Source organism: Lactuca virosa, chromosome 4 (assembly GCF_052849685.1).
Source record: "Lactuca virosa cultivar CGN04683 chromosome 4, Lactuca_virosa_CGN04683_v6, whole genome shotgun sequence".
Taxonomy (NCBI): Eukaryota; Viridiplantae; Streptophyta; class Magnoliopsida; order Asterales; family Asteraceae; genus Lactuca; species Lactuca virosa.
The window spans coordinates 331,124,142-331,141,806 of record NC_136429.1 but is presented as its reverse complement, the minus strand read 5'-3'; the positions used below and the strand labels follow the sequence as shown (position 1 = coordinate 331,141,806).

Here is a 17,665-nt window from a genome sequence, read left to right as displayed (position 1 = left end):
GATCGTTTCGTATGTGCATCGACTACAGGGAACTCAACAAGCTTACCATTAAAAACCGTTATCCCTTGCCCCGCATTGACGATTTATTTGATCAACTTCAAGGAGCCAACTACTTCTCGAAGATAGATCTACGATCTGGGTACCACCAACTACGAGTGTTAGAGGAGGATGTTCCCAAATCAGCCTTCCGAACTCGTTATGGGCACTACAAATTCGTAGTGATGCCATTCGGATTAACTAACGCGCCCGCAGTATTCATGGATTTAATGAATAGGGTGTGTCGTCCTTACTTGGATCAGTTCGTCATCGTCTTCATCGATGACATACTCATCTACTCTCGTAGTAAGGAGGAACATAGTCAACATCTTCGTCAAGTCTTAGAAACATTACGATCGGAGAAACTCTATGCGAAGTTCTCCAAGTGCGAATTTTGGATTCGAAGAGTCGAATTCTTGGGCCACGTAGTTAGTGAAGAGGGAATTCACGTGGACCCTTCCAAAATCAAGGCCATTGAGAACTAGTCAGCACCGAAGATACCTACAGAAATTCGTCAATTTCTAGGTCTCGCTGGCTACTATCGCAGGTTCATTCAGAACTTCTCCCGCATTGCGAAACCTCTTACAACACTGACCCAGAAGGGCGTGGCCTTTGACTAGGAAGAGAAGCAAGAGAGAGCGTTCCAAACGCTCAAGCGAGCCTTGTGCACCGCACCAATACTATCCCTCCCCGAAGGGATAGAAGACTTCGTTGTCTATTGTGATGCTTCGAATCAAGGGCTCGACTGTGTTCTGATGCAACGAGGTAAGGTCATCGCCTATGCCTCGAGACAGCTGAAGACACACGAGGTCAACTACACCACCCACGATCTTGAGCTAGGAGCAGTTGTGTTTGCTCTGAAGATCTGGAGACACTACCTGTATGGTACAAACAGGACTATCTTTACAGACCACAAAAGCCTACAACATATATTCGACCAGAAGGAGCTCAACATGAGACAACGACGGTGGGTCGAGCTACTCAGTGATTACGAATGTGAAATTCGTTATCATCCGGGTAAAGCCAACGTAGTAGCCGACGCCCTAAGTCGGAAAGAATACTCTGGTCGTAGAGTCAAATCTTTTACTCTAACTATCCATTCACACTTGGCCACGCAAATTAAGGAGGCTCAGTTCGACACTTTGAAACCTGAAAATGTGGCGAGTGAAACCCTAAGAGGGATGGATAAGAATTTGGAAGTCAAGGGTGGCGGAGCCTTATACCTCATGGATCGGATCTGGACACCGAAACACGGTGGCTTCAGAGACTTGGTCATGACCGAGGCACACAAACACTCGTTATTCCGTCTACCCAGGTTCAGATAAGATGTATCTGGATCTTAAAAAGCTATACTGGTGGCCTAACATGAAATCAGAGATTGTTACCTTCGTAAGTAAATGCCTTACTTGCGCCAAGGTCAAGGTCGAATACCAGAAACCCTCCGGTCTTCTACAACAGCCGGAAGTACCTGAATGGAAGTGGGAGCGGATCACTATGGACTTCATAACCAAGTTGCCCAAGACAACGGGTGGACTTGATACCATATGGGTCATCGTCGATAGATTGACCAAGTCTGCACACTTCCTGCCTATCAAAGAAACAGACAAAATGGAGAAACTTACAAGAACCTACATTCGGGAGATTGTACGACTGCACGGTGTTCCCATATCCATTATCTCGGACAGAGATAGTAGATTTACTTTGAGGTTCTGGAAGTCGCTACAAAGTTCCCCAGGAACTAGGCTGGACATGAGTACAGCCTACCATCCACAGACCGACGGACAAAGTGAGAGGACTATCCAAACCTTGGAAGATATGTTGCGAGCCTGTGTGATCGACTTTGGTAAAGCATGGGATACTCATTTACCCATTGTCGAATTTTCCTACAACAACAGTTATCACACGATCATAAAGGCTGCTCCATTCGAAGCCCTCTATGGCCGAAAGTGCAAATCCCCTCTGTGCTGGGCTGAGGTGGGAGATACCCAGTTAGCTAAAGGACGAGTTCCTGAAAGCACTCTCACAGGTCCGGAGATCATTCGGGAAACAAAAGAGAAGATCGTTCAGATTCGTGAACGATTGAAAGCCTCTAGAGACCGACAGAAAAGCTACGCTGATAAGCGAAGGAAACCGTTGGAATTCCAGGTGGGCGACCGTGTTCTATTGAAGGTCTCACCCTGGAAGGGCTTGATACGCTTCAGAAAGCGTGGAAAGCTAAATCCAAGGTACATAGGGCCTTTCAAGATTCTCGCTAGAATCGGTCCTGTAGCTTACAAACTTAACTTACCACGCGAACTCAGTAACGTACATTCTACTTTCCACGTCTCGAACTTGAAAAAGTGTCTGTCCGACGAGACTCTTGTAATCCCACTCGACGAGATCGAGATCAACGAGAGCCTCAACTTCGTGGAAGAACCAGTAGAGATTATGGACCGGGAGGTCAAGCAAACGAAACAAAGTCGTATCCCGATAGTGAAGGTTCGCTGGAACGCCAAGCGAGGACCTGAATTCACTTGGGAGCGAGAGGATCAGATAAAACTGAAATATCCTCGTATTTTTACTTAGTTATTTGTAACTACTTATTTGGTTAAACTCTAATTTCGGGACGAAATTCCTTCTAACGGGGGGATGATGTGACAACCCGAAATTTCTATTATGTACAACCATTCACTTCATTAGAAGTCAGAACAGTTTCTGCTAACTTTCAAGCTTTCTGGAGTAAGTTTGAGTGTTTAGAAGTTAGTACTTCAGGAGATAACAGGAGAGAGGATGCCCTAGGGTTTATTGTGCAACAATAATGTCCCAAAACTCCAAGAGTTTGGAGTTTACGGCCTAAACAAAGGTTTTTACGGCCGTAAACCCTAAAAGGAGGTATAAATATGACACTTAGTCATTATTTACCACTTTTCACATTTTCAAGATCCAAAACCCATTTCTCTCTCAAGTATCATCCGACTTTTCTTCAAGATCTTCAACTTTGTAAGTGTTTCTAGCCCTAAAAAGTTGATATCTTACTTAATCTAGTGATCTTACATGATTCCATCCGTGAAATCATTCCAAAAGTGTAGATCTTCAAGTTTCACCAAGAACACACACTAGTGTTCTTGGACTTTTAGCACCTTTTCAAGCTTCTACCTAGTAAGTACTCTTACCCTAGTGTATTATAAGACTTGTTACACTTCTAATCATTAAGAGAACACCCAAGAAACACAAGATCAAAGGTGTTTACGGTCCAAGATGTTCTTGGACCGTAAACCCTAACAAAGGGGCCAAAGTGGCCCTAGTCCCTTACCAAGCCTTGGAAACTAGCCTAGACCCCTTCCTTGATGTGCTTAGTACTTGAAAACATCAAAAGACCATAAACCATTTGGGTTTACGGCCGTAAACCCAAGGAGAAGTGGTCCAAGGACCGTAAACTCCCTAAAGGAGTGAAATGGTGCCCTAATCTCTTCCTAAGGCTTAAACATGAAGTAGGAATGCTTCTTATGATCTTTATGGCTTCAAAACACAAAATGGTCAAAGTACCATGAGTTTACGGCCGTAAACTCATGGGTTTATGACCGTAAACTCAATGAGTTATGGTCACCAAACCGTAAACTCCAAGGGAGTTTACCCTTGAACCCTAAACTCAATTACAAGGTCCTACCACCCTTAGATGCAATCCTTAGGACTTATAGCACTTAAATCAAGTGTTTTACATGTCTTAGGATGTCTTAAATTTGGTTAATTAGTTGTTTTATGACTAATTGGATACATATATGTGTTATTATATGTTAACTAGGATCATTGTGTGTGTACAAGTCTTCACTTGACACTTAGCATCCTACATCATCCGTTCATCCAAACCACTCACTACAGGTGAGTTCATACCCCCTTAATCAATCTTTTAAATGATTTTAAATGCTTTCATGGGGGGGGAATACAAGTAGAAAACAGGAAGTTATAGAATCAATCACATGTGATTTATAACTGTGTTTTCAAACAACTGATTTCACATACTTCAAAATGTGATAAATACAATGCTTTTAAGTTATTTTTACTTTGTTATCAACAAATTACTTTTGAATTATTTTATAAACTGACATCAAGTCATTATTATTTATTGTTCCAAACTCTTAAATGTTTTACAAAACCTCTTTCAATTTACTGTTAAAAACCATATATATACACTTATGTTTCATGTATATATGTATTGATATGAGAGCTTTCATTCTTTCTTCAGTTCCAACACTCTTGAGTAGCAAGGGTGTATAAACCTACTTGGACATTCAATTTACATTCCAGTAAAATATTATAGGTATAGTTTAGGGGATACAAATTACTATTCCTATTACAAGGAATTACACAAGAGTCAGTTCATTCATGAGTCTATACTACTATATGAAGAGATACTATTACTTGTTATACAGAGAGAAATACTATATACTATACAGAGAGAGATACTATATATACTATACGGGACTGACCATCCTACACCTGGCTGCTAGCTACAGCGGGACCTGTTCATCGACGGATGTTCTCGGTTGTACTGTTCGGCGAGTTTCCCCGCCGTGATTATCCTAAGGCAAAAGGATACGATTTCAATGATTATATAATTTTCCCTATTACTTTTATTTTGTGACACATTCACATAAACGATGAGGTAGACTATATATTTATAATAATAGTTGCACATGGGAAAAACCTTCATTGATACAGAAATGCAAACCTTCAAAGCATTCGGGTCTTGGTAGAAGACTACTTTTTTTACTAGTAGGAAATATGGGATTTTATAGGGTTTTCACACTTATACTAAATGTTTCATTAAACATTTACAAGTCTTTCATAACAGCTTTTCAAATCAATGACACTAAAATACTTATGGATTCACCAGCTTTATGCTGATCTAAGCTTTCAAAATAACTTGTATTCTCAAGTCACCAGTAGACAGGTACGATGACCAGGTTTTGAGAAGACGGAGCACAGACAAGACTCGTCTTTTATTTTGATTACATATTTTGGTGTCTTATTACTATGAAAGAACACTCATGTATTAAAACTTTACTTTTAATGCAATGGATGATGTTGTTGCTTGTTTACTACTTTGCACTGTTATGATACTTTACATGATGTCCTCCACCCCTGAACGTTTTCGTCGTTCTTGGTTTTGGGGTGTGACAGAGCAGTATCACCTCAACCCATCCCCCATAACATATCAACATATAACATAACTACTGAGAATGCAGATAATCATATAACAACACAGGTAGTCCTACAGATCTACCTAACTGGCATAACCACTAGCATGCAACACTAACTCATACCCAACATCTAACACTGCTAGTATAACATATCCAATGGGCCGGCCTTGGTGCCTTAGACCCCTTAGTATAGTGAGGATAACTCACCTGGCACTGCTGAAGTCCCGCAGATATAACTCTAGCTGCTGGTTGACAGATTCTCGAGCTGTCAACATCAAACAATACCCAATTAATAATTGGGTTCCAAGCCCAAGGTCCAACTCACGCACCAAAAGTCCAAAAGTCAAATCATGGGCCAAAGCCCAACATATGGCCCAATTTTCCAAATTGGGCCCAGACCTCTACATGGTCTTTCCTTAAGGCCCATCCAATTATTCCAATCTAATTCCCATGGCCCAATTTTCCAAATTGGGCCCACGTCCTCACATGGGCCTTATCCTAAAGCCCATCTAATTACTTTGGTCCATTAACTTGTTCTTGGATGGCCCATCAATAGTCCAATCGCCAAAGCCCAATAGGAAGGCCCAATTCAAGGCTTGAGTGAGATTAGGGCTTTCACATGAAATGATGATTAGGGTTAAGTGTTGCCTTAAGTCCATTATTGCCTTAAGTTAGTTTGCCAATGATTATTAATTATTATTTTAGGTTTAATAATTAATTCTTGTGTGTGTCCCAAACAATTCCCACATTTAGGGTTTTATGCTCTTAGGGTTTTCCAAACCCTAATTAGGGTTTTCCAACCCAATACTAGCCCATTAGTCCATTGGTTGGGCTTTTAGGTCACATTGGGCCTTATTGGCCCATTAGGGTTCCATTAGTCCCACATTGTCCAAACATCCCCCCCAAACGAGGTCCAAACGCAATCAATGCACACCGCCACTCGACACGGCGGCCGGTGGCGGCAGGAGGCGGCAACCACCACTCTACGGTGGTGGTTTGGGTTTTTCTCTTCATTATTTCACTTTTTGTTACAATTACAATGCTAAAAAAAAACAAATAACCCACACACACTAACACACCTAAATCCATAGCAAAACACACACACACAGCCACCTCACGGTGGCTGGTGGCGACGGAACCATGGCAGCAGGCGGCTTTCGGCGGCAGTTCTCGTGAGTTCCGGCCAACAAGATCGTGTACACCCTATCTGTTCACAAAACGACCCCAGCCACCCACCTGGTGGCGTGAGGCGGCAATGGAGACCCAAGAGGCGGACAGAAGCGGCAGCTAACGGAGGCAAGGGCTGCCCCTCTTTACTCCTGACGTTCCAACGTCGGTCTTCTTACGGCTGGGCACGGTGGCGGCGCAACCATCCCGGAATAGAAACGGAGATGGGGGAGAAAACACGGCAAGGAGGTGGCGGCGGTAGCGGAAAACGGCAGCAACGTCAGTTGTTGGGGCGGCAAACGGCGGTCGATCGTCAGCATTTGCGAACACCGCATGGCAGTGCTGAATGAGATCCAATAGCGGCATGCTTTCCCAGCCCTCCCACGACCACGACGCCCTCAACTGCCGTCACCTTCGATCTCCAAAACTGAACGGTGACGGGTGGCGGCTGCACTCTTGGTGGGGTTTCCTTCGACCATTCACGACGACACAGCCATCATGGACCATGGTGGTGGTGCCCGCCGACTTCAGCAACGGTGGTGCAAGGTGACTCAGAAGCAAGAGAGAGTAGCGGCGCCGGAGTTGAAGTAGGGTTAAGGTGGAGTTGCGGCTAATCTTCGCTAGGGTTAGGGTTCACTGTGGTGACGGGTTTAATACCCCATGCCCCATACAAGTTTATCCTATATTAACAGGATCAGTCCCTCCTTCCCCCGATTCTTTCAAAACTAATTCCAATTGTTACTGTTTCTACCCTGACTCCAGAAACTCCTTTCAAATTGAACCCGCAATTTACCCAACAGCCCCTCCTTTTACAATATCTTTCCAATATAGGTCCAAAATTTACTCTTTTGACCCCAACCATTCAAGACCCTTTCAAATTAAGTCCAATATTATTCTTTAATCCCCGAAACTAACATTCCAATAATTATTAATTGATCTTGGACTATAATAGTATGAAATAATCATAATAATTACTTCCCGGGGTTCCTGATTTATTATTTAATTATTCTATTTAAACGGGATGTTACAGATTAACATACTTTTCACATTTTTCCTAGAGTTGGATTTTATAAAATAGTTTAGTTACTTAATAGCATTATACTTTTAATGAAGTTAATGTTCTATCAGATCCGTTCTGCTAACAACCCTCCACCGAACAATGAAGTTGTGGGTAAGAGTGGACACACATTCAACTACCATTTTATAGGCAGATCTTTATACCCCCTTATAGTTCGGCTTCGTGAATGAGGCATACTAGCGATCCGACTGACTTAGTCTTATACATATAGTAATTAACTTTTAATATTATATATATGGTGTATTTTAAAACTTTTCTAAAATACTAGGTTTATTAAATTTTTGAAATTAAAGATTTAATTTAATTTAAATAAACCAATTAATATTTGACATTAATTATTAGAATTAATCAATATCTAAATTAATTATTTACACACTTAAACAATTAATTATATTAATCAATTAAATAATTATTCAACTAAAAGATTTATCTCATAATTTGTAGGCTTTTATTTAATTATCAAATATGCAGTAAATTCGGATTTGGCAGATATTAAAACAGATAATTACCAAATAATAAGCATACAAAACAGATTAGGCAGATAAACTCGAAAAAATCAAATTATTCAGATCTTACGTCGTGAGCATTAACGCTCACGTCATGAGATGCAAAAAACCAAAAAAATTTGTTTGGTCAATTCACTAATGTGCAATTAGATGAAGGCCAACCATAGGCTCTGATACCACTGATAGAAAACGTAGATAACAAAACAATGCTCTAAGCGGAAAAACATTTAACAGTTAAATAATTAGGGTACATGCAACCTAAGAGGATCTATGTCTTTCACATAAAGACAACATACTATGAACTATCAAGCTACAAAAACCATAATGAAATCTGAATTCATAAAGGAAGTTTACATACCTCTTGATTTATTATAGTAAACAAACCTAGAATCCTTCTTCAAAGCTATTGGAAGCGAGCACCAGAAATCTCGAATCTCTGATGGTTCACACCCAACCATAGTAACAAGGAGGCTTAAAGAGAGAGTAGAGGGGATCTCAAAATTTCGACCTTGGCTTCTTAGAAAGGAGTGGATGAAATCATGAGGCCATGAGGAAGTTTATATAGCTTAAGGAAACTTGAGGCCAAATCTAGGGTTTCTGGGATAAAGCCTAGATTAATTAATATAATAATCAAGTTACATTATCTCCTTATGCTAACCCCATGGACAAAAATTCTAGGCTATTCCTAGCCAATTTTCGTCCACCCCATCCCAAGGGGTTCTAGAGCCTTCCTGCTTCAACTTTCAATAAATAACCAAACAACCCCTGCACTTTTAATTAATCCAAATAATCCCAAAATTAATTATAATTAATTTCTTATTAATTATTAATTAAATAAGGGTTAATACCATAAAATCCATAAGTTTTACACCCCAATTCTAAATTAGCCCTAAATGGATTTTGTGTGTCTAATTAGCCTAAATAATTGTGACCCCGTTTCAAAATCGTTTTATCAGCCGGTTAACAACAGGCCAAGGTACGCAGCCGGTCACCACTCTCCTATACTACTCGATCGTTCGTACACCACCAAATACATCAAAAAAGGGTTTCATGTAGTTGGTCTTAGGAAGAAGAAGGGTTTGAAAAGGTTTTCTTACACCATTGTTGCATGCAAAAAAAGCTTCTATTTTGAAGTTGAAAATCACTGAAGTAGAAAGGTACGTGGGGTGCCAATAAGAAATTGATGTGTATGTGTGTTCTTATCTTACATAATCGAGTTCCATAGTGTCACTTACAAGTATAATTTTTCATCTTGAACAGATGGCTTCATCATCTGGAACTAAAAAGGTGAAAGGGCCTGAAAAGGTTTATGTAAGGGACGAGGACTTTGATGATGATCTCATAGATTTCTCTTTCCTGGATTTTGCACCAGAGACCTTTGAACCAACCTCAAACCTGTCTGATGACCCATTCCTTAACATATTATGTGATGAAAATATGCTAAGGAGGACTCTTGATGGAATGGGAGATGATGATCAGGAAGCTGGTGTTAAGGATCCAGAACATGATCATATTGATGATCAAAATGACGGTGAAGTAGGTGTAGAGTACAGGGTTCATGATCCAGACATACATTGGAAACAAATGAAGCCTGTAGTGGGAGAGTGTTATGAGTCCCCTTCTCAACTCAGGTTTGCATTAACTAACTATGCAGTAGCTAATGGATATCAGTTGTGGTTTATGAAGAGTGATAGGCATAGAGTGATTGCTAGGTGTGGGAAAATATATAAAAAAGACCCATGTCCCTTTAGAGTTTATGCTGCTTGGAAGTATAATGAACGAACATTTCAGATTAAATCTATATGTGACATACATCTATGTGCTAGAAATTTTAATTTTGGAACTTTGGTTAGTTGTAACTGGTTGGCCAAACATTACCTGAAGGATATTATTATGAAGCCAAAGATGACATTAACTGAGATGAAGGAAGATGTACTTAGGATGTTTTCAGTAAATGTATCTAAGGGGCAATGTCACAGGGCTAGGACAAAGGCAAGAGAGATGATAGAAGGTAAGTTAGAAGAACATTATGCAAAGGTATGGGACTATGCTGTAGAAATCCTTAGGTCTAACCCAGGGAGCACTTGTAAGGTGGGAGTAGATTCTAATGCAAGTGGCATGAACTATTTCAAAAGGTTTTATGTGTGCTTAAAGGCTTTTAAGGATGGTTGGAATAGGGGTTGCAGACGTGTGATAGGTTTGGATGGTTGTTTCCTAAAGGGTCAGATCAAGGGAGAACTTTTGACTGCTGTTGGAAGAGATGCAGACAATCATGTATATCCAATAGCATGGGCAATGATTGATGTAGAGAACAAAGATAATTGGACTTGGTTTATTGAGCTGTTAGTTGCTGATCTTGACCTTGATTGTGGTAGGGGTCTTATGGTTATTACCGATCAGCACAAGGTAAAATATACTGTAAATTTGTTTAATTATTATACATTTATAATAATTTTGTTTATTCAATGCCAGGGAAGGCCAAAAACAAAGAGAAGAAGACATGCCTCAGAATGTCAGGATTCTAAGTTCCCAACTCAAAAGGCAAAGGTTAGCAGGACTGTTAGGTGTGGGAAATGTATGGAACTTGGTCATAATAAGTTGTCTTGTAAGAATGGAGAAGGTCCAAGTGACCCTGTCCCTAAAAGGAAAAATGGTAGACCAAAGGGAGATGGGGGAGGGAATTTAGTTGTGAACATTGCAAAGACACCAAGGAAAGTAGATAAGGGAAAGAAGAAAGTTGTTGAGGGCACATCAAAAGAAGCAAATGAGGGACATAATAAAGTTGTTGATCACACATCAAAAGAAGCAAGTGAGGGAAAGATGAAAGCTGCTGAGGGCACATCAAAAGAAGCAGGTAAGATGATAGATGTTGATCAGTCAATTTCTCCTTTGAAGAGAACGAAGATGATGGCAAGGAGGGGAGGTAAGATCATGTAGGGAGAATAGGGGCTGTGTATGGTAGTATAAGTCAAACTGTGGCAGGTGTTGATGAAGCTGTACTTACCTGCCATGAAAAGCTTGACCATGAAGATTTTGAAACTATTAAAGATCTGTAGGCATCTGGATATGATCATGGGGAAATTGTTGAAGTTTTTAATAAGGTGTGTAGTTATAAATTTAATTATTAACACAATTTTCTTGAACATTATGTGATAATATTTTTATGTTAATTTCTTATTCACAGTTGACAAAAGAGAGGAAGGAGATGTTGGTTGAGAGTATAGTTGACGAAGAGACCAGTCAAGAAACACAAGATCCGTTGGTAAGAAAAAGGAAGCCCTCAGAAAGAATTATCAAGATTAAGTTGAAAAAAGCAGTGCATGATCCAGATGGAGGTGGTTCAACAACTGAGAAAGCACTTACATTGGACTGATGTTGTTATGGATGGGGGGTTAATTGGGCATAAATCTTTTGATAGCCCTTTTTTGTGAAAGCATCTTTTGGTAACAAGCTTCCAATTTGTTGACAACATGTTATCTTTTGAGTGTAAATTGTAGTAACATTGTCATTTTGGGAAATCATCTTTTGGCTTGTAAACATTGTTGTAAAATTGGAAGTTTGGTTCTGATTGTTACCCTCCATGTATGTATTTGGCTATTATGTTTATAAAGATTGTGGTTTGTAGTAAGTTCAAATTTCAATGTCAGTTTGTAATGGATAGTAAATTGTCAATTTCTGGTTAATGCTTTTCATATTAATTGTCCCGTAGGACTATGTATTACAAGGGTACCCATATTACAACCATCAAAATGTTTTCAGATGCTATTACAAATGTGCCAAAATAAGCATCTAATACAATTTCACCTAACCAACAACTTCACAAAAGACTAAACTTAACTTCCTAACTTCCTATAATTTCACCAGCAATACAGTCCCTGTTACCAACATCACTGCAAATAGCATGACCATGATGAACATAAGCTTCATCATCAACATCAACCTCCTATTTTGATCCACATTCACCTGTTCCAACTGAGCATTGCCATCAGCCATACCAACCAGAGCTAAATGCATTTGGTACATGAGGTTTTTGTAATCTTCACTAGGCAAAGGTGGGTCCAACCACATGAAGAACTTACAATACCTGGAAGGATCCTGCACATTTTTATGACAGATTTACCCTTAGTCCCATAACCAAACTTTATACTGGATCAAAGAGTGAAGAACATACCTTGTAGTTGGTGCATCCCCTAAATTTTCTTCCAAGATTCTTGTCCGTCCACGAAATTGAGAAGCTAGCCTCAACACCACAACGACACAAAACCATTGGGTTGTTTCTGTTCCTGAAATTGACATTAACATTTTGAAATCCTGAAGTCATTGACCCTGTAGACCCTGTAGATGAACTAGCCATGAAGAAGTTGATGCGTGGAAGAAGAAGTCGGAGAATGTAGAAGTAGGAGGTGGAAGATGGGTTTCTAACAATAAAATCCCTATTTGTAAAGGGGTAACCGGCTGAAACTGGGGAACCGGCTAACAGGGTTTGAGGCAAAAGTCAACACATACATAATGGCTAATTAGACACAAAAAAATCCATTTAGGGCTAATTTAGAATTGGGATGTAAAACTTATGGCTTTTATGGTATTAACCCATTAAATAATACAGTTTATAATTAATATATTATTTTCATAACATATTAATAAATTCATTTATTTTGATTTCTAATTAATTTATTATTCACATAATAAATCAACAAATCAGTCAGTCTCTCTCTCTCTCTCTCTCTCTCTCTCTAAAAGTCTTCCTTTTCAATTATTAAGTTTGATGGCAACCCAAAATGATTTTGCTAATAATTCAAAACTATACTAATTTAGTTATTGACTTAGATACCTGATCCAACACAAGGAAGGAAAGAAATCTAATAACACACTTCAAGGTATAGAGGAGGCAACCAAGTAGGGTTTAATCCCAGATTCTAAGGTTAATGTGGCTTAAATACTTCATAACTTTCAATTTGGGTCCGTAAGTGTGAAAAAATGACTCCATGACCCATGTATATGATAAGTATTGTTTTTTTTTTGCACTTTACCCAATCAAAGTTAATTTTAACCATGACAAAAATAACTCAACAATAACGCATAACGAAAAACTAATCTTGATGACGAAATGGGAAAGTTTAGGTCGTTACATCAATAATCACATGGACTAATATTGAACCCGCTAGCCAATAAGATGACATTTCAACACTTATCTCTGTACAATTCCTCAAACGACACCATTTTAATGTCATAGTGATAGTTATTGTTATCACAATTGCTCGCAAAATCTAAAACACATGCACGTGTCATATCCTCTGAGGTTTGAATTGTCCTCACTTTGGTCGTTCATTTGTGGATGATAGTTAGTACTCAAACATAACTTCGTACTCATCTCCTCTTGCAAATTCTTCCAAAATCATGACTTGAACCAGTTGTACAGGTCATAGTTTGCAAGAGGTCGTCGACGTTATGTCTCTATAGTCCAAATGTCATTCACACATTATGTCCTGAAGTTTGTGTGGACAACTGATTTGGGCTATAGAGAAATTCTTTAAGGTAGTCGACGTTATGTCTCTACAACACACACATTTTAGCGCCACTCTCGCCATCCGTGGATGATTTAAGTGGTCGTCGAAGACCGAGCAAAAGCTTATCAACACAAACTTCAAAAAGAATTTGTATAGCCCAAATCTCACGTACTGCTAAAATGTGTTCATTCTTGTTCAGTTCGTCGACTACCAAAATCATATCTTGTGCCGTTTTTTTGGTGTCTTCGACAACTTAATTATTAAAAATACATCATCAGATGTCCCAATTTCCCATGGCCACCTCAAATAGCTCTAGCTCCCCCACACGATTTCTGATGTTGCATATTTACTTTCAAACAATTCAAACACTTTGCACCATAGGTCGCACCAAGAACTAAAAGAGGTCGCAGTAAGAACTAAAATAGATTATCATCTATGAAAATCGATTGTTATATAAGAATTTTGTTTTCAATGTACTTCTGATTAGATTACTTCTTTTCGAGTCCGCAATTTTGACCAAATGCATTATTTCTAGTTTCTACACACTCGGTTTTGACCGGGCACCTAACATAAAAGACAATGACGCTGTAACCTTCCCCCAAAGCGGTTGGCTCTCGACAGCGCCACGATACCATAAATAAAAGCTCTCATTTTCCCAAATCTTAATTTCTTTCCACCTGAAAAATTAACCAACTTATTTCAATCGAAAACGGGTTTCGAGATTTTGTGTAGCGATCTATTGGAAAATTCCATCGTCATTGATTTTGATTTCGGAAGGGATTGTTTACGAGTTAGGGTTTAATCGCTCTTTGATTTCTGGGCTTTTCATTCCTTTATTCTTTGTTACATTGGAACATAAATCTTTGCTCCCAAATCGGTACATTGGTTTTTGTCAAAGAGACCGTGGAGAGCTATGTCGTCGCATTTCGAACGGTGGGAGAAAGATCCGTTCTTTTCTGCTGCTGAAGAAGTTCAGGAATCTGCCGACAGGTATCTGATGCTTGTGTTTTGTCGATTAGGGTTTATATCATTTTAGTAGTTTTGTACTTCTAGTTTCTTTACCAGATCTTCGTTTATTTACTGTTAATTCTTTCATGGATGAAGAATGGAATCAACATACAGAACACTGATTCACGCTTTGAAAGAACCTTCTGCTTGGAAGACAGAAGAACTTCGAAGGGATTTACGTACTGCCCATGGCACTGCTAAATGGCAGGTGATCTTCACGCCATTTATACAGAACACTGGTTCGCCATTTTCTCCATTCTAACCCTATTGATAATCAATTTTTTATATTACAGTTGGAAGAATTTGAGAAGGCAGTTGAACAGAGTTACATCAAATCTTCTACAGAAGATGCTAAAACCAGACATCGTGAATTTATCAAAGCAATCGATTGCCAAATTTCAAAGGTTTCAAAAGCATTAGATGAATCAGCTCTTCCCACAGGAAAGCCACCTCGTCCATGGATACGCCTCAATGAAGGAGAAACCGAAGAACTAGCATCATTCCTTTCAGGGTCAAAGTCAAACGTTGACCAAAAACAGAAACAAAAGCTTCCTTCAAAAGTACAATGCCGTAATGAGAAAAATGAGAAGAAAGTTTCAGGGCATAGAAGAACAGCAAGTGCTGGTGCTGACATTGGTGCCTGGAATATTGTGGTGGATGATGATGGTGGAAAACCAGAAGAGCCTCCAAGAAAGATACCGAGTTTTTCAGGGTTTTTAAATGCCATGGATTCTGCAGCAAAATTACAGTGGTCAAAAAATGGTTATAGGAAATTGAAGCTTATTGATAATCGACATGAAGCTGATGTTAAATTGCCTGAGATTCAGCCTTTGAGCAAAGTGAGTTTTTATTTCACTTTACATGATTAAGAGCATCCACAATAGTAGGATCTTTTTTTCAAATTAGTTTGTAAATTTACAAGCTTGACCAAGTAGCTGTTTTATATATATTTTTTTATAATCTTTTATTCTCTTAGTTTATTAGTTACAAATAAAAGTTATTTTGTTTAGTATAATGTAAAATGGATGTATAAGATATTCTAAAACTCGTAAAATGTTTTTTCTTTGAATTTGATAAAAATGTAAATAAGAAAAAGTTAGAAATTTGGTAACATTTAGAAATGGGAGGAGATATATCCACTCGTTTTTTTATTCATGCACTTTGAAAGAAGATGATATGTTGTATTTGTATTAAATAACTCGTCCCGCATGGGTAGAGAATGAAAGTTTTGATCACTTATAATATTAATATGTTGTATTTGTATTAAATATTGATAATATTTTTTTTTTTTTTTTTTTTGGCATGAAAAGGGTATTAATGCATGTTATGAAAGGAGTAAGAGTTGCCTTGAGAATGGTGATGATTGTTATCAAAAGCAACTTTACGGGTGGTATGGTGGTATTCAAAGACAACTTCAAAGGTCACAATATTATGTGCAATATAGTCGCCCTACTCAAATCATATTTTGGATACTTGTCCTCATTTTCATTTTTGGTGAGTTTGCTTTTTCATTTTCCAAAAATATTTAATTTTAATCTTCCTACTTTCATTCTTTCTATTACGACATTCTACTTTGAAAACTCGATGAATCTTTTTAAGTGCTAAATAAGAAACAACAATTGACTTTCATTTATTTGTATATTATAGCATCCTACTTTTATTCTCGTCTATTACATCATTGAACCTTTTTTTTTCTTTTAAGGCATTATACTTTGAAAATTTTACCCAATTGTAGCATTGTACTTTCAAATATTTTTCTTAGTAGGACATTGCTTTGTATTTTGATTATATTGCTACAATTGGGTAGATTTTCTAAAGCATGATACTGTAAATTGTAATAACAAGAAATGAATATAGAATGCTACTATAAACAAATCACCGACAATATGTTGCTATTTATTGCTTTAACCCGTTTTTTATTCACAAAATTACCATTTTTCGTGTTTTCTTTAACCACATTCTTATCTTTTTGTTATGAATCACACAAACGTTTTCAATCTTTTATTTCGATTATACTATTAGGTAGATTTTTCAAAGCACATTTTTGTAATAAGAAGAAATGAAAGAAGAATGCTATGATAAACAAATCAACCGAAGTGTGTCGATGTTTTATCTCTTTAAACCATTTTTTAATCTCAAATTACAGTTTTCTTGTTCTTTTTTTTTTTTTTGGAAAACTTATGTTTAATCTTTTTCTTGCAGCAATAGTGACAGTGCATGTGATCTGAAACCGGAGCTTTAGTCTTAATTGCAGAAGATTACAGGATACCAAAAAAGGGTGTCTTGGAATATTGGACATGTTTAAGTGATAAATTTTTTTACCCAATTATAACATTGTATTTGACCTTCATCAGCAATGGTTGTGAATTGTCATAGAAGAACCATGTTTGTAGGCGAGTTTTGCAAGTTTATTTTCAGATGTGGATTTGTACATATATCAATGCTTCTTTTATGTAAAACATAAATTGTAAATCTTTAGGGTCAACATGTATGCTTTTGTAGTTGTAGTTGCAATTGAAATATTCATCCCCACTTGGAAACAGTTATTTCTTGGAATATTGGATATTTGTATTCTTATCATTGTTGTGCATGTTTTTTCTTCCTTTCTGTTGGTTAATACCCATATTGGTTTTAAAATCCAGTGGACTGGAATGGTTTTTTGATGATGAAATTTGGATAAAACCAACCAGTTTGTTGATTTTAGATGAAATATCAGGACAAATCTTGATTTTGTAAAAAAAAATAATTAAACATTCCAGCAATGGAAACGAAAGCTTGTGAGGATGTCACTTTTAGTTTTAAAAATGAAGAAAGGAGTCAAGAATACAAAAAACACGTCAAGAATAAAGAACGTTTTTTTGCAGTGTATTGGAACCAAATGAAAGAACACCTATTTGCACCAACACTAGAGGGTCAAAATGGTAATTTTAGTCTAAACAATACAAAAACTATTTCGCAGCAAAAGTGTTTCATAAATCATAATGGGATTGCAAATTTGGTGTAGGTGGAAAAATACTAAAAAACAATAAATAAACAAACATAGCTATTTTGTTGAAAGTCCCGACCAACATTACTATTTTTGTCATTCTCTTTCGCTGTATGTTGCTCATGTGACATGACATTATATTGCACTGTTTTGGATCTTTATGTAATAATGTTAACGCTAGAAAAATGATAAAAATA

General features: G+C 37.8%; 1 protein-coding gene across 1 annotated transcript; it reads left to right on the top strand.

Annotated features, from left to right (window-relative positions):
* Nucleotides 1-14,040: 14,040 nt before the first annotated feature.
* On the top strand, nt 14,041-17,062 carry LOC145108550 (uncharacterized). The gene is made up of 5 exons (XM_079045583.1): nt 14,041-14,464; nt 14,579-14,690; nt 14,776-15,321; nt 15,793-15,976; nt 16,685-17,062. The coding sequence occupies exons 1-5, from the start codon at nt 14,388-14,390 to the stop codon at nt 16,708-16,710; spliced, it is 945 nt and encodes a 314-aa protein (XP_078901709.1). The 5' UTR covers nt 14,041-14,387; the 3' UTR covers nt 16,711-17,062.
* The last annotated feature ends 603 nt before the right edge of the window (nt 17,063-17,665 follow it).